This window comes from Chinchilla lanigera, unplaced genomic scaffold (assembly GCF_000276665.1).
Source record: "Chinchilla lanigera isolate Chin_1 unplaced genomic scaffold, ChiLan1.0 scaffold00015, whole genome shotgun sequence".
NCBI lineage: Eukaryota > Metazoa > Chordata > Mammalia > Rodentia > Chinchillidae > Chinchilla > Chinchilla lanigera.
This window is the reverse complement of record NW_004955416.1, coordinates 30,244,875-30,264,886: the sequence shown is the minus strand read 5'-3', so window position 1 is coordinate 30,264,886 and position 20,012 is coordinate 30,244,875. Positions and strand designations below refer to the sequence as shown.

The 20,012-nt window shown below is 50.9% G+C and overlaps 1 protein-coding gene across 1 annotated transcript in view; it reads left to right on the top strand.

Moving 5' to 3' along the window:
- Otud7a (OTU deubiquitinase 7A) overlaps positions 1 to 20,012 on the top strand; it is a gene marked incomplete at its 3' end in the record, with an annotated part of 182,955 nt that extends 162,943 nt beyond the window's left edge. Inside the window, 4 exon segments of the mRNA XM_013512651.1 lie at positions 1,611 to 1,760; positions 16,776 to 16,890; positions 17,051 to 17,135; positions 19,324 to 20,012. Coding sequence (XP_013368105.1) covers positions 1,611 to 1,760; positions 16,776 to 16,890; positions 17,051 to 17,135; positions 19,324 to 20,012 — 1,039 coding nt within the window.

Here is a 20,012-nt window from a genome sequence, read left to right as displayed (position 1 = left end):
TGCTGCCCCTCTGCAGGCTGCGTGGGTATTAAAAAAAGAAAGGCAGACAAAGCCTGAGGTCCCTTGGCTGGGTAGTGGTGGAATGAGGACTCTCGGAGAAAGAGGTGAGGCCAGGAACGGGCTACTTATCCCAGCCCACGGAGAGCCGGGCGCTGTGCAAGCCCCCTTCCCTTGCCGCATCTCCCGAGGTAGACGCTGCCTCCTCACGTTGTGGATGAGGAAACCGAGCCTGGAGAGCCTCATGTCCCTACCAAGCACAGCCCCGGAGGGCAGTGACCCACCACGTGTCCTCTCTCCAGCCTGCGGCTTCCAGGGGCCCAGGAGCAGTAGTGAGGGCGTCCTGGGGACCCCACAGGGCTGACCACCCCCTCTGATGAGGCAGAGAGAGGAAGAGCTGGGGGCGGTGGTCCAGGAAAACGATGGGTACCATTCCAGCGCCCGTGCACCTGCCCCCCTCAGCTGTCCAGCCCTCAGCCTGTGCCCCTGCTGCTGCCACCATCAGGAGTCCGCCCCCTCTCACAGCCATGTTTCCTGCTCTGTCACTTCTGAAGATGACATCATCCGCAGGAAGGCCAGACACACATTCCCAGGGACATGTCCCTACAGCCCTGCTTGATTTAGACCTGCACCCTAATGAAAGTCGCAGCTTTCCACAGAGTCCCACAAGTTAGGCTGTGCTCTGCGTGCTGGGTTGCACCTGCCAGAGAACGTCCAGCACGGCCATGATGGTTAGGTAGGGCACTTGTCCAGCCTGGCACCCCCTGCTTCCCTTGGGACTTGGGACTTGGGCCTGCTGAGGGCTGCCGCTCTGAGGGTAGCACCAGGATGCTCACAGGGCCACTGTGCAAGCCAGGAGCCCTCTCCCAGGACAGCACTGGACTGCAGGGCGGGCCACACTTCCCCCACTCCACCCGCACCTGGCTTGCAGATGGGCCCTCGCTCTCAACAGGAGTCCTCTGTGGGAAGAAGTGCACTGACCAGACAAAGTCAGGGCAGAAAAGGGGCTAGGCGGTCATCAGAGTTGTTGCTGAAGGTGACTGTCGCTGCCTTCTGCTCAGAGGAGCGCGGCAGTTCCCTGGCACGGGGGCCAGAGGCAGCATTCTTCATGATCAAAACGCAGATGCTGCTGCAGACGCTGGCAGATATCTGCAGAGGTGATTTGCTTTCAGCAGCTGTTCTGGACTTCTCCCCGCTCCTTAACCTGAGCTAGGAAACAAGACTATGTCTCAGCACGGAAGCCCGATGTCCCCATTTCTCATTTCCCGCCTGACTTCGAGCCAGTCCTGGAGCTAGCTGGTTGGTTCCTCCCCGTCCCGTAGGAGGCATTCTCAAAGTACAGAACAAATGCCCCCTGGAGAAGTGCAGAGGTTGTGCTGCGCGCTAACGTTTTACACCTAAGGGAGGAAATCGCACACCCAGAAACACAGGGGCTCCAGGCCAGCGGTCAGAGTGTGTGACTGCTGACCGTCTGGGTGACTGTGTCATCCTAACCATGCGGCTCTTGACCACCTGGGCAAGTCGCAGGATCTCAGGGTAGATCACCATGGAAACCTGGCCCTGGTCCTCAGCAATGCCGCCCCCCTCCCCCTTCATCCCATCTGTGTCCGCAGCATTCGCACCCATCCCCTTCGGAGGCATTTACCTCCCGTTGGAAGTCCCTCCCAACAGATGCCACTGCTCGCCTCTGGTCCTCGCCTACGATCAAGCGCATTTTTCGGCCCTTGTGAGCATGGAGCAGAGAGACCAGCAGAGAGAACAAGGTAGGCGGCCCCCGGCAGACGGGCCCGGGCACTGGGTGGGCGGAGGAGGCACGGGGTGAGCTGAGGGCAGCTCCCTTCTGCAGCACAGCTGTGCACCCGCACAGCGGTGTGTTCGCACAGCTATGCCTGCGCACGTCTTCACTAAAAATACCCTTGTTAAAATCAATGTCTCACTTAAAGTGCTGGCGTGAATAATTCTGCCACTCTTAAAGGGCCTTTACTGTTTGTTCTTCCTTACATGTATGTGCACATTTTTTATTTAAACTTACTTTTAACTGATGCATAAAAACATGAGAATGGTACATATTTATGGGGTACCATATGATGTTTTGACACATGCATACGTTGTGTAATGTTCAAATCAGGGTAAACATACCTATCTCCTCAAATATTTATAATTTTATGGTGAAAATATTGAAAATTTTTTCTTCTAGCTTTTTGCAGTACACACTTGCCCCTCTACAGAGTTTTTTAAATCATATATAAGTAATTATTGTTAATGTACTATATATGTATTTCATACAGATAGACTTAGATATAATTTTAAAAGAAAACCGCTCTAGAGCAGGAATTGACAAACTATGGCCCACTACCTATTTTTGTCAATAAAGTTTTATTCAAACGCTGCCACAGTCATTCATGCATGTTTTGCCTATAGCTGCTTTTATAATAGCAGCAGAGCTGCAGAGCAGCCACAGAGGCTGTGTGGCCTACGGAACCTAAAGTATTCACTCACTACTAATGTACAGGCAAAGTCTGCTGCTCCTGCTCTAGAGTGAGCTTTGCAGTCAGTAGGTCATTGTTTCCTTTCAGACCATTAAAGCGGAGTTTCCCACAAGTAGCCCTTTCAGTGCTGCTGCTGTCCTCGCTGGGCCAGCCCCACAGGCTGTGCACTGCGCAGTTCCTGCCACCAGACTGAGAGATCCACCCAGGGCTTGTCTCAGTCCGTGCAGTGCCTTTGCTGTAAAAGTTGAGTGGTTGCTATTGGCTCTTGTTATGACCATGCATGACTGACTCCCTTCTTATCGTCACTCTTACTTGTGGAGTAGGCAGAGAATCATTCCCCTAGAAGGCTGAAGGACAGGCAGGTCGGATTAGTTTAAGGACCTCCTCCACTGGGTGTGGTCCCAGGAAACTCCAAGTGACTCTCCAGGCTGCCGCAGGGCAGGAAGCTCAAGGTGTGTGGTTCTGACCTTCACTCTGAGCACAGGAAGTGAACACGATGACAGATTGCCCCGTGGGGCTTCCAGATGCTACCCATTCCTGCAGATGGCGGGTGTGGAAGGGACACAGACAGATGAACAAAACCAGCCTCAGGCCAAGTCCTGGCCTCACAGCTAGAGTCAGGGAGTGAGTATTGGGCCTTCAGGGTTGAATCTGCAACAGAGAAGCAGGGGCATCCCGACCCCCTCCCAGCAGCTGATAGAGATCCTTGAGCGCACGCCTGGGTGCAGAGGGGGATGTGGGTCTCAGAAAGGCAGAAGAAAAGCACTGTGACCAGGGTACCAGGAACATCATGTTATCAGCAGACCTCTCCCTCTGGCACAGGAAGAAGTGTCCATCGCTGTAGCCTGGCGGACATCTGTGCTTTCTGTTGTCTCTCCACTTTCTGCCCCCCAGCGCCTGCATCTCCCTCTTGGTTTTTAGCTCTTCTTGGGGCTTCCTGTGGCTTTCACAAGATGACAGAGCCTTCTTAGGACCTGGGGCCCAGGTCAAGGGCTGCGTGTCCCTGTCAGTGGAGGCATTGCTGAATGAGAGCAGAGGAGGGTGTTTAGGACAGAGGGAGCCTGAGAGTCCACTCAGAAGGCAGGACTTTCGGTCAACATGTCTGATTTCATCATGAAACTTTCTTGACCAACCAAGGCTGCACTCAAATCCATTAGTAGCTTACCCAGTACTTGTGCTTCCTGGCCCTGCAACTCCCAAATGCTGACCCCTAGGCCCACACCTGGTGGTGAGTCGTTTTAAAAAAAATATTCTGTGGGTTGTTGGAGGTCGAAGCCCCCAGCAGAGCTTGGAATGTGGCTGCTCCTGACAGCTGTCCCCCTGGGAAAAGAGGTGTCCATCTGGGTGGCCCGGCGGAGCAGAGGCAGAGCCTCAGGGCATGTGGACAGGGCATTCATATAGTGTGCCCTTATCCTGAAAGGAAATCAGTGGGTAATACTTCTGTCTTGCAATAAAGTCAGCTTAGCTCCCTAACATTAGGGGAAATGAAAGGAAGCTCACTGTGTTAGCTTTTCGTCATGTAATGAAATCCTTGAGATAATGAACTTATAAAGAGAAAGTGTTTAGGGCCCACAGTTTAGAGGTTCCAGGTCTGACTTATTGGCCCTGTTGATTTGGGCCTGTGGTGAGGCTGTCACTCTGGTGAGAGTGTGTGCTGAGCAAACCTAGCCACCTCAGGGGTCAGGGAGCAGAAAGCGGGAAGGGGTCAGGGTCCCACTCCTTCTGGAGGGAGCACCGCTGACTTCTCAGCAGGCTCCACCTCCCCCAGGCTTCACCACCTCCCAGGAGCACCACTCTAAGACCCAGCCTTTATTGGGGCCAGTCATCCAAACACAGTGACACAGGGACATGTTTGCATGTGCTTTTGTGCACCCGTGCAGTTCTGGGACTGAAGTGTCATGAAACTGTTTGCATTTCACACTGTCAGTACAGCCACATCAAAAACCTCAGTGAAGCAGCCAGAGCCTGGCCCTATGTGTGGCATCCCAGCACATGAGTGCTGTATGCACAGTCTGAGGGACACGGGTGTGCTCAGCTACAGCCCCGCCACCTCAGGAGAATTAATAGTTGGTGATGGGATTTTCCAAAATGCCAAAAAATTCTTGGTAAAGTTCCTGATGAGCCGAACAGAGCCCTGCCTTGTCTTGAGATCTCCAGTAATACGCTCAGTGTGCGTGGGCTGACACCACGCAGATAGTGTGCTGCACCAGGCAGGTAGGGGTCCCCGGGGGTGACAGACACCTAGGATCCCAAAAATGGTGCCACCCAGGACACACTTCTTGGTTCTTCTCCAGACCCCAAAATAAACTTCCTGCTCCCTTTATGCACGCACACCAACAGCCTCCAATCCTCTCCTGATAGGACACATCGATACACCACCTGCCCATACTAACTCCACCCCTAGTCTAACCTAATAAAAACCCCTCCCTCCTCTGAGGATCCTTGCAATCTCCCGCAGCCCTCCCATACCTGCAATAAAGGCTTGTTTTTATCTACCTCTGTCTCATGCTCCACCTGGTGCCCAACCTAACAGGGAACCTCCGGGTGGTCTGTCCCCCACCCCATGTCCTCAGTAATATATTTGCATGTGGTTTTTGTGCACCCATGCAGTTCTAGGTTAACCCTCCACACTTTCTGTCCCCCAGCCAACAGTTCCATGGGATGGTCTGCAGGGCTCCGAAAAAGACCTGGCCAGCATGTGTAGTGGTGGGGAACAGGCAGGTATGAGAAAGGAGGTCCCTGAGGTGGGACCCCGAGTCAGAGCCTGCTTGGAATAAAATAGCATCTCCCACCTGCTGACCTGGGAACCTCCAGGACTGGAGAAGGTGGGCCCAGGATACTTTGCTTCATGAAAGACAGCAATACCATCTGTGTCTGTTCCTCTTCAAAAATTCAGTAAAGTAATTATTAAAGTAGATTTTTCCCTCCTAAAGGCAAACAGCTTGTGAGCCTCAGGGACATACCCAGAGCCACACAGAGGTCAGGAAGCCCCACACTTGTCCCTGATGCCTCTCCCAGGGGCCCTGTTCATTGAGCCCAGGGTGGTGGGCTGGTAGGCCTTAAAGAGTGCACTGGTGAGAAACGGGGGGCAGAGGCTGAGATGACACGGGGGATGGGCCAGCTCCACACCGGCTAGGACAGAGGCTTGCAGCAGGTGACTCCAAGGTCTGCTGTTCACTCATGCGTTGGATCAGAGTCCCAACACACCCAAAATGTGACGCTTGCAGAAGAAAGAAAGAAATCTTTCTGTGCACAGAACAGCCTGCAACCTCGTCTCTTGACACTTAGAAATAACACACCAAGTTTATAAAAATGAGGCAGTTTACGAAGATGATCCTGAAGGAAGAAGGGGCATAGACTAATTCTACCCAGCAGGCTATGAAAGCAGTTTTTCATCTGTATCTGATGCATAGCTCATAGTTAAATCAAACACTACCTGTCAAGTAGATTGTAAGATCTTGGTAATACCTTCTATTCTGATCGTGCTGGTGATCGAACCCAGGGCCTCACATGTGCTACCACTGATCTGCATCCCAGCCCAGGATTCTAACATATATATTCCAGATTATAACATAGTGACAAAACATGCTTATCCTACAAGAGTAATTTATAACAAGCAGAATTTTCTAAGTAGACATTTTTAACATGTTATATTATTAAGTATTCCACTTAAATAAATGTTGTGATATGATTTCATCAGTGTAGATCTAAACATCATTATTACCTCAGAATCACTTCGTTATCCAACAGCAAGCAAACTGGCCCAACTGTGTGTCCCTGCCTGGATATAGAAATGAAGGAAATATATGGCAGCGCCTATTATGGGACATCACTGATGAGTTTGTGGTGGTGAAAAGATTATAGAAACCACAAGGTACCTTAAAAATAGGAACTGCCTTCCTTGTCTCTGTGCTGGCCTCCCTTCTCTTCAGCTACTTTCAAAGTCCGCCAGCTGTCCGGAAAGGTGGGGCCAGGGTGGAGAAGACGGTGCAGCTCAGCCAGCCCTGGTGAGCTGTGAGAGCCTTGTCAGGCCTCTTCCTCTATTGCTCCTCTCGGGAGCTCCAGAGCACAGGAGGCCCCTTGCTGTGGGATGAGCCCGTAGCTCACTAAGGCCCCTTGCTGTGGGATGAGGAAGAGGATCTGGGGTGGGAACATCCAGACTTTTAGCTCAGACGTCGGCTGCCCAGGGCTGGCGTCTTTGACGTGGTTGCTCTAACTTCAAAAATGGCTGGGAAATGCCAAGAGCTATGAGCCGGAGTGAATGGCTTCCGAGCTCTGTCTTCAGCTTGCAGAAACTGCAGGGTCTGGAGAAGAGAGCCGTGCTGATTAAATGCATGTGAGACACACTGATCACCAGATACCTGCCTGGTGGTTCAAGCTTCACTCTAAGGACCGTGGGCTCAGGAGGGATGAGCACAGGCCCAGAGGGATGCCAGCTGCTGTCACTTTTGTGGCAAAAACTGGTTGAGGGTCTTCCACTAGTGCTTGGAACTTTAGGTATCACTCTTGAAATTACCAGATCATGGGGCTGGGGGTTTAGCTCAGCAGCACAGCGCCTGCCTGGCAAGCACAAGGTCGTGAGTTTGATTCCTGGTACCGGAAAAAAACCAAAACAAAAAAAAAAATACCAGCTCATAAAGATGTGAGAACAGATTCGTGGTTGGGAGGAGTGTGTTCAGATGCCAGCCTTCCCCTGGAGTCCCGGGCCTGAGCAGGCACAGACATCTGGCTTCCCCTGCCACATCTCCTGGAGGTGTCCACACCCACACAAAGCGCACCACCCTATGAACACATCAGCCACGGTCAATCTCCAACACCCAGCCACTCCTGAATCAGCCCTATCCTTTAATCTCCATGCAATGTGTAGTCTATCCACAGGCTATACACCATGCTTCTGAGCACCACAGCGCTGGAACAAAACCATGCTGGCCAGCAGAGCCCCCTCCAGAGGAAGGCAGCAGCAGCCAGGGCTCACTGCCCTGGGTGTGAGAAGTGAGGTTGTGCTGTGACTGCCTGGTGCTGCTCTGTGGTTGGAGGCTGAGAGTGTAAGGTCAGGGTGTTGTGAGGTCTCATGTCTGGCGGGGGCTGGGTTCAGGGTCTACAAACAGCCACTTTCCCACTGGGAACTGTTATGTTACAAGCACTAACTCCTTCACAAGGGCTTCATTCATAAGAATAACCTCCCAAAAACTCCACCTCCTAATACCTTCTCAGAGATTGGGCTTCAACAAATGAATCTGACGTGGATATCAATATTCAGTGTATAGAAAGCCTACTTCATAGACTAACTGCAACAGCAAGCAGAAACACCAGAATGAAACTAGGGTTTGGAGGGAGATTTATTTACATCGACGGGCACTGATTGGATCGTTTCCAAAATATCAGGCCCTTGTGTCTGGTGGTCTAGGGCTTATATGGGATAAGCAAGCAGGAAGTACAGAGGTAGAATGGTTCATCAGTGAGGATCGGTTTATACAATGTGCATCGTAGTGACCAGCTATGCATCACAGTGAGCAGCTGTTTCTAAGAGACAGAAGCAACCAGAACTGGAATAGGAACTGTTACCTGGGCAACGCAGAAACTGAAGTATGCTGTCTGTAGGGGGGAAGGAGGGGGTTGTGTTACAAAACAACAAAGCCAAAGAGCTTGTCCTCCAGTTTACACCAGGTAATTTCATGTGCCACTCCTAGCCTTGACGCTCTCCCCAGCCCTCTCCTCAGGGGCGGGGGGGCTGCTTCCAGCCTTGAGTGTGGGGCAGCACCCCTCATCAGGCACAGCCCCGCTTGCTCATATGGGGTTATATGGGAACATCCCAGGACCCATGAGCAGAGGTGAGGCCATGTTTCCCACCTCCTCTGCATTCCAGCGGGCTGCCTTCAGCCTGGGCTCTTCTTTCATGTGACTTATAAATGTAAAGCTACAGGCAGTAAGGAGCATAGCTACCTGTCATCTTATTTTTCCTACACTGCAACCTTAGTAGGCGGAGCTCTGGGCCCACAGAAACAACAGGCAACCATTTTCCTGAGCGCTTGGGGCCTGCCTCACAAGAGCACAGGATCCTCAGCCCAAAGCAGTAGAACGCTCACTGCCATGCCCCTCCTCCCTTCACAGGGCCACACTGTAAGGACCAAATTTCATATTGGGGGAGCTTTGTGTTCATGCAAAAACCAGTGGAATCATTTTATAGTAGCTTTATGTGTAATAGCTGAAAAGTAGAGCCAACCCAGAAGTCCTTCCAGCCTGAACAGCTGAGTGGTACATCCACTCTGTGGAACACGGTGATGCACACAGGAAGTTGGATGTGTCCTGAGGGAATTGTGCCAAGTGAGAAAATCACCTGGTTCCAAAACATGATTCCAGTCAGGTTACACTCTTGAGATGACCAAGTGATAAAGAGGTGAGAACAGGTTAGCGGTTCACAGGAGGGGTGGGAGAGAGAGGTGGGTGTGTCTGTAAAAGTGTAGCAGAAGAGAAGGACCTTTCGATGCAGCTGCTCTGTGTTATTACATAAATTTGTACATGTGGTAAAATCACATAGAATTAAATGCACACAATGGCGACTGCATGTAAAAGAGCCATCTGAATGCAATCTGTGGAGTATATAGCAAAGCTAATTGATATTGGACTATATGGCTAACAAGATGCTGCCATGGAAGAAACTGGGAGATGTGTCCCCCACAGGATCTCTCTGAATCTATAATAGTTCATAGGTATATTGTAAGTAGAATGTGAAAACATATACTGACTGGCAGGAACATCAGTGGCTGAAAGTAATTAAAAAGCCTAGTTTACCTTTTCTGTAACACCTTAAAATATGGGTATGGGGCAACAATTTGTTTTTTGTTGTTTTTTTTTTATTTTAGAAATAAAAGGAGGAAAATACTAACAGACCGACAACATTTTACAAAATAGCATAGGATCAGTACAGACATTACAGAGTTACAAACAGAGTGGTAGGGAATTAACAATGCTTATTGTATTACATATTGATATCTTCAATGTAGTTTCTCATGAAAACACATATAGACATACAAAGCTAATCAACCAATGCCTCACAGTTTCTTTCAGCAAGGAAATACAGGACAGTAGAACACCCGTGTTAACTATCCTGCATATACATATATACAAACTTTCTCCTTCTTTCCCTTCTCTTTTCCCATATCCCAGTTATCCTTTACCTATGAGTGCTTTCCTATCAATTCTCAATGTCTATCATATCTCCTAGATTAAATTAACTCAGGCTTTACACTAGAGAAACAATGCGGTGCTTGCACATGTATGTTTGATTTATTTCGCTTATGAGTATGGTCTCTAGTTGTGACCATTTGCCTATAAAAGCCTCGAGTTTATCTTTCTTTACAGCTGAGTAATATTCCATTATATAAAAGTACCACGTGAAACACTTGAAAGAATCAACAACTGGGATCTCATCCTACTGAAAAGTTTCTGCACATCTAAAGAAATCACCAGCAAAGTAAAAAGAAAACCCACAAACTTGGAAAAAATTTTAGCTGATTGTCCCTCAGACAAAAGCCTTCTATCTAGAACATATAAAGAATTAAAAAATTTCAGCCCCTCCAAATTCAAAGACCCAATCCAAAAATGGGCAGCGGAGATGAATACACACTTCTCAGACAAGGAGATACAAATGGCAAATAAATATATGAGAAAATGTTCAACATCATTAGTCATTCGAGAAATGCAAATTAAAACAACACTGAGATTCCACCTTACCCCAGTAAGAATGGCTAGCATTAAGAAATCAGCCAATAACAAATGCTGGTGAGGCTGTGGAGAAATAGGAACCCTTCTCCACTGCTGGTGGGAATGCAGACTGGTGAAACCACTGTGGAACTCAGTTTGGAGATTCCTCCGAAAACTAGGCCTAGAGGTCCCATTCAACCCAGCTATCCCCCTGCTGGGTATTTTCCCAGATCTAAAAACATCATATCACAGTGATACATGTGCACCCATGTTCATAGCAGCACAATTTGTAATTGCTAAAATGTGGAAGCAACCCAAATGTCCATCCACTGAGGATTGGGGCAACAATTTGGATAGCCCATTCTTTTTATTGGTCTTTCCCAAGAACTAGTTGCTTCTGGTTTCACTGATTTTTGTCTACTCTTCATTGATTTCTACTTGTATTGCTGCTATTTCCCTCCCTTTTTTCCTTGCTTTGAGTTCAATTTGCAGGTCTTTTTCTGGTTTCTGATGGCAGAAAATTTGTACTAATTTGGGATCTTTCTCTTCGTCTAACATCAACATTTTCATACTATCAAATTTCCCCCAAGCATTGCCATAGCTACGTCACACAGATTTTGATGTGTGTTCTAGTTCCATGTTGTTCACTTTTTTAATTTCTCTTGCAACTTCCTCTGACCTTTTCCTCTATAGATTATTTGTAGATCTGTTTAAGTTCCAGATATTCCAGGATTCTTTTTTTTGTGGGGGGAATCAAACTCAGGACCATGGCACTTGCCATGCAAGTGCTGCCAGGATTCAAGTATTTGTTATTGGCCTATGGGCTCATCCAATCACAGTCCGAGAACAAACTTTGTGATTTCTCCTCTTTTAAATTTACTAAGCTAGGCCAAGAATGTCTTATCTTGGTTATTATTCCATGTGCACCAGAAAAGAATGTGTATTCTTTTCTTGGGCTCTGTAAATAATCATCAGTCAAGTTCTCTAGTAATGTGGCTTCGGTCTTCTGTACCCTCGCTTCTTTCTGTACATGTTATTTCAATCACTGGGAGAAAAAGCAGTGAAGTCTCCAAATGTCATCATCGTCTAGTTTTCCTTTCATTTTTCTTAGCCCGGTAGTACCCGCTTATCCCTGGTCTTGCTTTCCAGCTACTATGGTCAACCACGGCCTGAAGACATTAAATTGAAAATGCCAGAAATCAATAGAGCTACCACATTCACATAAGTTTTATTACAGCAGTCAGTTATATCTAAAATAGAACAGAAGAAGTAGAACTAAAAAGTGTCATTAGTTGTGCTGTAAGTTCTTGCTGCACTTAATTTATAAATGACACATCACAGGGAGGTAAGAAAGATGGTCTGCGGTCTCAGAGTGTGGATAAAGGGGGACGACTGTATTTGTTTCACCCGCTTTGGGGCAGTGTTGTCAGAAGCGTGTATATGTACAGGCCTGTGTCTGTTTGGAGAACTGGCCCCTTTATCGGTTATATAATGCTCGTTTCCCTTGCTGACAGTCCTCGTTCTGGCGTGTACTTTGGATATTAGTATGGCTCTCCCTAGCTCTCTTTTCATTAGTGAATATCTTAGAACCAATCCTCGTTTTCATAGTAGAGTTTTTGTAGAGAGTATATACTTGGATGTTGCTTTTTGTCTGAGAACTTTATCTTTTAATTGGTAGTTTTGACTACTTGCATTTAATCCTATTAATGATTAAATGAGTTAAAATCAACTATCTTGCTCTTTTCTGTTTGTTCTGTTATTTGTTCCTTTTGTCTCTCTGTTGTCCTATTTTGGGTTACTTGAGCTTTTTAATGTTTCCATTTATCCCTGTTATTCACTAATATTATACTTCTAGTTTTAACTATGACTGACTTCTCTACATTTTACAAATAAGAATCTTCTCATTAGTGAGATTCTTTATTTCTCAGTGCTGGGGCTTGAATCCAGAGCCTTGTATGTGCTAGGCAAATGTTCTACCACTGAGTCACACCCTGACCCCAAGATGCTACTTTCAAGTAATATTTTATACTTCCTGCACTATGTAGAAGTGTTAAGGCGATATACTTTCAATCCCCTCATCCCTTGTGCTATTATTATCAGGCATTTTAATTTTCTATCAACTGTGAGCACATGACATGTCAGGACTCCCTTTGCTTTAGACAGCCATTTATGTCAGAGCAGTGGTGACAACCTATGGCATGCATGTTTTTCTTTTAAGACAAAAGATGTTAATGTATGCATTGCTTTCTAAAGTAAAACTTCAGTATTCAGGTGTAATTGCAGTGCTGGCCCTCTGCAATAAATAAGTGGGTTTTGGGTTGCAGTTTGGGCACTTACCTCTAAAAGGTTCACTGTCACTGTCTCAGAGCAAATTTGGTTTTCAGATTCATTTGTTCCAGTTACATCACACTTAATTATGTAAATCCAAGTTGCTGCTGGTACTATAGTCCTTCTGCCTGACAAATTTCTTTTCCATTTCTTCTAGCTATCTTCAGCATTTTATTGTGTTTGTTTTTGTATTTGTTTGAGACAGGGTCTCACTATGTAGGAGAGGTGGGCCTTGAACTCACTATGTAGCCCAGACTGGCCTTGAACTTGCAGAGATCTTCCTGCCTCAGCCTCCTGAGTGCTGGGATTATAGGTGTGTTGTGCCGCTACACCCAGCAATGTTTTGTCTCTGATTTTCAGAAGTTTTTAAGATGCTATGTATAGGGGCTGGGGATTTAACTCAGTGGCACAGCACCTGCCTGGCAAAGCGCAAGGTCATGAGTTCAATTCCTGGTACCTGAAGAAAAAAAACAAAAACAAACAAAGATGCTATGTATAGAAATGTTTTCATTATTGTGATTTTTCCTGCATTGTGTTCTCTTAGCTTTTGGGATCTATAGTGGTGTTAGTCATTAATTTTGAAAAATTCTCAATGATTACTTCTTTAAATATTTCTTCTGCCTTGTTCTCTCTCAATAATTGTGGGGTTACATTAACCCAGATGTCAGCCTGTTTATCATCATCCCACAGCTCTTAGATGTTCTGTCCTGTTTTCCAATCCCTTTTATTTCTGTATTTCAGGTTGGGTAATTTATTAATCAGCCTCTCTTGATGTCCACCCAGTCCTCCCTCAGCTGTGTAAAGTTGACTCATTAGCTGCTCAAAGCCATTCCATATCTCTGTGGCTGTTATTTTCTTTTCTTCTTTCCATTTCTCACATTTCCCTTCTATTCTCCTCTGAAATCAACACTTCATCAGTACAGTATCCACTTTTTCTGCTGGTCTCTAACTTACCAATCACAATTTTAAATTCCCTCTCTGATAGTCTCAACACCTGCGTCACATCTAAATCTTGCTGTGTTGACTGCTTTGTCTCCTGTTAATCTGTTGGGTTTTTTTGTTTGTTTGTTTTCTAATTCATCATAATTTTTTTGATAGGGCAATAAAGTCTAAAGTAAATCAGTTTTATTCCTCAACACAGGCATGGCTTTCCTTTTGCTTAGCCTTTAGTGATGGGGCTCGAAGTAGTCTAATCCAGAGAGGTGTAGATGTCACCCCTCTCCTGGGTGCCTGCTTAAGACAGGCTCTTATTCAGAGTAAGAGAAAACATTACTCTGAATGCAATCGGTGTTTGTGGCCCTGCCTTCCGCAGTTCAAGCTTTCGTTCCTAGGAGAAACAGGAGAGAAAGTTTGTAGAAGACATTTTCATGGAATTCTTGCCTACTATTTTGAGTACCAGGTTAGAGAACCCTGTAAGTGCATGTGAATTCCTCTTATACCTTCACCTACAAGGGTCTGTACTATTTTGCTTTATGCACACCTCCTTTATCAGCTTAGCCATTGTAGCTGAATTCTTCTTTCTGGGCTCCAGGTGAGTCAACCCCCGTCGCCCCTCGGAGGCACCTGTCTGTCCTTAGACTCTGAGTTAGTTGGATCCCCTGTCTTCACCTCTCTGATGAGTAGAAGGAAAACTGAGACTGCAGTGTGTCTGCCGTATCATTGTAACGGCGGGACAGCCCTTTACGTCTCAAGCAGATAAGCTCCTTCTCTTTTGGAAAACAAGTAAATACGCCCAGACTAGTTTGAGATGGTGCTCGTGTGTTTCCCGGTTAGAATATAGGACAGAGGCCTTTCAAAAGTAACAAAAACTTTTCAGGCGTATTTTGAAAGGCATTTGCTGTTGTTGACTTTTGCCACCAGGGAGCAAGTGGTCTTGCAGCTGCCGGTCTCACTGGGTGAGTCCGGGCTTCCAGGAAAGAACGTGCGTTGCGCACAGTGGGAGACAGAAGCACACGGAATGACTGATGCTCTTGAGGAGGGCCTACCTTCTAGCTGTCTGGACTCTGAAGCCTCAGCCTTCAAGCAGACCACAGCTTACCGCTGCAGAGATCAGATCGCTTCCTTTTCTGCCCAGGGTGTCTTCAGTTGTGAGCAAACCTGTCCCTAAAACCTTGCTCAGGGCCTGCCCTTCACCCCACCAGGACCTGGGCTGAGAGTTAGCGGGACCCTTGCAGGGCCAGGCACTAGCACCTTCAGATATACGCGGTCCACACCGCGGTGGGCACCCTCGCTGCTGAAGGTGAGAATCCCGGGAGCCCCACAGTGAGATGTGAGGGCAACACAGTACGGAGCTATCACAGCTCTGGTGGTTTATCTGAAACAAAGCAAAGTCACAGGGGCTTACCACAGAGGTTGGGTTCCCATGCAAAGACAGTGCCCCTGATGGGCAGGCAGCTGTTTTCCCACTGGGGGATCTGGGAACCCGCTTCTCTCTCCCTTAGCTCTCCCATCTTCTGCAGGTGACACAGATGGGGAGCGGGAGGGAGAGAGCGCCCCTGCTGCCAGCCGTGCAGCGCCGCACTTCCCACACCGCCCTACTCATGGCCAGCAGGCTCAGCGAGGCTCCTGTCCCCACATGCTGAGGCTGGGGAGCTGGGAACGAAGTCCTGGCTGGATGGTGTTTCTCGTGGAAGCTCTGCCGTGGGGAGGGAAGGATAGTCAGACCCCAAAGGCACGAGCTGCACCCGTAGGATAATCTGGTTTTCTAAACGATTACTGTCTAGAATAGTATTTTCCAACATTGCCATGGCTTGATCTTAAGAGCCACGGGAGCTGTTATGTAAATGTAATTCTTGGGCCCTTTTCTTCAGCTCTCGGCTTGGCCAACCGTGTGCAGAGGCCTGGGACTCGGGCTGTGCTGGCTTCAGCGAGTCAAGGCAGTGTGGACAGGCAGAGTGCCAGCCCAGGGCGGGGAGCAGGCAGAGCCCTCTGTCTGTGTGGTGACTCACAGAGCCAGGGGGCAGGCTCCTGGGGACTGACCAGAGGAGCCCCATTCCTGAGCCCTGCGGCCCTCCCTGGGCGTATCCACCCTGCGGTTTGCTGTTGAGCCCTGGGAAGGGGCCACAGTGAAGCAGAACCCAGCAGGCTTCCGCAGAGGCAGGGCGAAGTGCCTCTCACCTCTCCAACCAAACGTTACAGTGTCCATCTCCAGCGGGGTAAATGAAAGCCCTGACGCGGGCCTTGGTGCACAACCCTGCCTCTCCCTTCCCTGCAGTGGGAGCGGGAGGAGAAAGGCTGAAATGTTTGTGCCTCCGTTTTCTCTGTAGCCACACTGGAGGGCAGCATCGAGTCAACTGTTCCGACTTCTGAGCAGAAAGGCAACTTGGTACCGTCTTAGAGATAGCGTGTTTACTTCCTTATTGTTCTTAACAGGGTGCCGCAGGCATGACTCAGGGGCTCTGGCAAAGGAACAGAGCAAGTGGCCGGCGGCCCTGGGCTGCGTTTCTCTGCCGTGGGACTCCTAGGAGGGGAGCCCCCGTGAGGAGTGGGCGCTCGCCTAGAGGGGAGAAACTGAAAACGCCTTCAGATCGCCCCTCACATGCCCTTAGGAGCCGCGTGTCACAGTAGGCACTCCGTTCGCTGGGCCCTGCTGCAGTGAACAAGCTCCTAGCAGATCCAGATACCCCTGGAGACAGCCCCTGTGCCCAGCGCTTCGATCTCCCACGGGTGGCAGGCTCTACTCAAGACGCTGAGAGACAAACAACCCCTCTGAGAAATGGTGCTCCTCACCGCAGTCCCACCACGTGCCACCTCTAAAGGGTTTCCTCACTGTGCCCCAAAAGGGCGGCCACCACTTGTGACCCCAGCCCGCTGCTTAGTTTTCTGAGGCAGGTGGGCCTGACACTGAGGTGTTTGCTTCTGCCCAGCAGAAGTGAGCACACTGAGCGGGGACTGATAGTCTTGTGGTGTGAACACACGCAGGCGTCTCTGCCCCCTGATGTGCAGCTGTCCTTCCTCGGGGATGAGACAGAGGTGAGGAGCAGGCCACCAGCACAGTGTCTGCCCGGTGCACCAAAGAGACCAAGTCCGGGTGGTGCCTCCAACTGCTCTGCCTTGTCCACAATAAATAAGAAATTTCTAACACTAACCATTTCGACACCTTGAAGCTCCTGCCGGTAGCGATCTCCATGGAGCTCACTTATCGCAGGGACATCTGGGCTTGGAATCCCCGTCCTGTCCTCTCTGGGTGTTGCTGGGACTCCCAGCCTTCGGCCGCCAGCGATCTACCTGACACCGCCTGTCTCTCCTCTCTTCCAGCTGTGATCCCCCTGACAGATTCTGAGCACAAGCTGCTGCCCCTGCACTTTGCAGTGGACCCGGGGAAGGACTGGGAGTGGGGGAAAGACGACAACGATAATGCCCGGCTGGCCCAGTAAGAGCCTGCCCCCCAGGGAGGGCTACCGCAGGGCTTCCGGGGAGGGCTGGGTGGACTGCACTTCAGCGGCACAGCGGGCTTGCGGGCGGGAGGACTGGTCCGTGGGTGAGCTCAGACCGGCTCCAGCCCGTTTCACCTGGTGTTCCTCTCTTGTCAGCCTCATCCTCTCTCTGGAAGCCAAACTGAACCTCCTGCACAGCTACATGAACGTGACATGGATCCGGATTCCCTCCGAGACGCGGGTGAGCTCCCTGCGTGCCAGGGCCCAGCCCAGGGATGGGGTGGTGGGCTCAGGTCAGCCTGGCCGGCATTCGTCCTACCAAACACTCCCCTCCCCCTCCCAACCCCTTTTCCCAGCCAAACACAGCCAAGGCCACCCTGGCTCTGACGCAGAATACCTGGGGTGGATCTGGTGCGTATGCACACCCATGTGTAGGCATGTGTGTGTGTGTGTGTGCAAGTGTGCTTTCCGGTTAGGAGATTTCTGTCCCCGTATTTTCTACAGAAGGAAGGAACAAACACGCCCACTCAGAAAACAAGCGGTAGGCAAGTCCCAACAGCAGCCTATCTCCGCTGAGATCAGAACACAGTGTGCTGCCGAGGAGTGTAATTAATTATACACTGCGTGTGGGTCCCTGGAAAAGCCAGGGAACTAAGAGTGCGAGTCCCGGGGTAGTGGGCAGACCTGGCAGGGGCTGTGGAGAGAAGCGCCAACAGCTCGGGGGCAGGGTTGGGCTGCCCTGGCTTGCAGAGGCTCGGAAAGATTCATTTTAAGTATCTGACTGATGGATATTTTTGTAATCTCAGTAGGGAACTCCAGGGAAAGGGATTTGTAAAGCTCACCTGCAAATAACCCTCTCTCCCCAGACGTCAGTTTACTTAGGCACTAGGCAGGGCTCCTAGCAGTGTTCAGGACGAGCCCTGAGGACAGCAAGCAGGACCACGCTGGGGCTGCGTGGTGCCCTGGGCCCTGGGCACTGCTCGGTGCCCTCCTACTTCCGCCTTCACTGGATGATAGGTAATCCCCGCAAGGGCCCCCTGGGCAGCTGCTGATACCCGCCTCCTGAGGGCACCTGAGGGCACAAGTGACAGCCTGGAGGGTGCCAGTGTTGCTGGGAACACTGCTCTCTGGCACCTGTGTAGGTGTGACTGCAGCCAGCCTAAACCCAGAATCAGGACAGTTGCTTGCTGGGCACAGCTCTGCCCTGCAGTGAGCGCTGGGCCCTCTGCCGGGCCTTGGTGGCCTCCAGGTCAAATGCAGAGCTCTCGGCAGACAGCCCTGGCCAGTAACTGGCCAGCGTGGGGACACCTGTGCTGTTTACACACCGAGCTCCGCAAGGGCAGCTCCTAGCACCAAAGCCCGCCCTTCCCTGGCTCCACCCCTCAGTGTCTGAGAATCAGCCCTCGCCCTTTCACAACTCCTTCCGCCCTATGCCGTACGCGGGAAGGGGAGAGAGGGCATTTCTGCCTGGGAGGTACTGAGGCCAGTTCTGCTGGCCCTTGCTTCTGAGTGACCAGGCCTCAAGGTCACCCTCCTCTCGCACCTGCATGGGGTAGAACAAAAATAAAGTGGGGAGCAATGGGCTTCTCTGAGGCTCCTCCCCCGGAGGCCAGGAAAGCCCGTTTAGCAGATGCCAGTTCCTGTGCCCCCGCTGCCAGCCTGAGGGACCCGTCCTTCCCTGGATGCTGGGTCAGAATTCTCTGCTGGCCCAGGAAGGTCCCTCCGCATCGCGGCAGGAGGCGCTGCTGCCCTGAGCCCGCCTCCCACCTTCTTCTCGGACTCCCATTGGTGGACGTCATCCACCGTGTAAGGGGGTCCTTCCCGGTATCCCGCTGCGGGACCCACCGGCGGCCACTACTGGAACTGGGAACATCTGAGTGCAGCCCTGTTTCACAATCTCAATCTTTCTCAGTTTCTGTCCTACTTCTGCCTTTACTGGTTGATAAATAGTTCCCACAAGGCTCCCCTAAATTGAGAGGAACCCCTAAACTGATGTACCATCACTGAATCCAGGGGGTGTTTGCTCCAAAAGCCAAACAGTGAGGTTCTAAGGCAAGGTTTCAACCCCCCTCTAAAATGTGCGGAGGCTCAGGGGCTGCAAGCCAGCGGGGTTACTGCACCCTGCCCGCTCCCTCCTCCCACTCTGGGTTCTAGGCTACCAGGCCTCGACCTGAGACAAAGTGAGGGCAGCCAGGGTCCCAGCAGGTGGCACCTGCAGACGAGACCCTGCTGGAGCCTCCTGCAGACCCCTCGGGGCCTGTCTCTTTATGACTGAGCCGCCGGGGCCACCCCGTTTCCCTTAAGCACCCTCGTCCCGCTCCTGGGGGCCAGGGGTGCCGCAGCCTAGCCTCACCAGCACGGGCAGGGCCTGGCCTCCGCGGGGGACCGCGCTTCTCTAACCCGCCCTCCCCCGCTGTCCCCCGCCCCAGGCTCCCCTGGCACAGCCGGAGTCGCCCACGGCCTCGGCGGGGGAGGACGTGCAGTCTCTGGCCGACTCCCTGGACTCGGACCGCGACTCCGTGTGCAGCAACTCCAACAGCAATAACGGCAAGAGCGGCAAGGACAAGGAGAAGGACAAGCAGCGCAAGGAGAAGGACAAAACGCGCGCGGACTCCGTGGCCAACAAGCTGGGCAGCTTCAGCAAGACCCTGGGCATTAAGCTGAAGAAGAACATGGGCGGGCTGGGCGGCCTGGTGCACGGCAAGATGGGCCGCTCCAACTCGGCCAACGGCAAGAACGGCGACGCGGCCGAGCGCGCCAAGGAGAAGAAGGCCAAGTCGCGCAAGGGCAGCAAGGAGGAGTCGGGCGCGTCGGCCAGCACGTCGCCGTCGGAGAAGACCACGCCGTCGCCCACGGACAAGGCGGCGGGCGCGTCGCCGGCGGAGAAGGGCGGCGGGCCGCGCGGCGACGCCTGGAAGTACAGCACGGACGTGAAGCTGAGCCTCAACATCCTGCGCGCCGCCATGCAGGGCGAGCGCAAGTTCATCTTCGCCGGGCTGCTGCTCACGAGCCACCGGCACCAGTTCCACGAGGAGATGATCGGCTACTACCTGAGCAGCGCGCAGGAGCGCTTCAGCGCCGAGCAGGAGCAGCGGCGCCGCGACGCCGCCGCCAACGC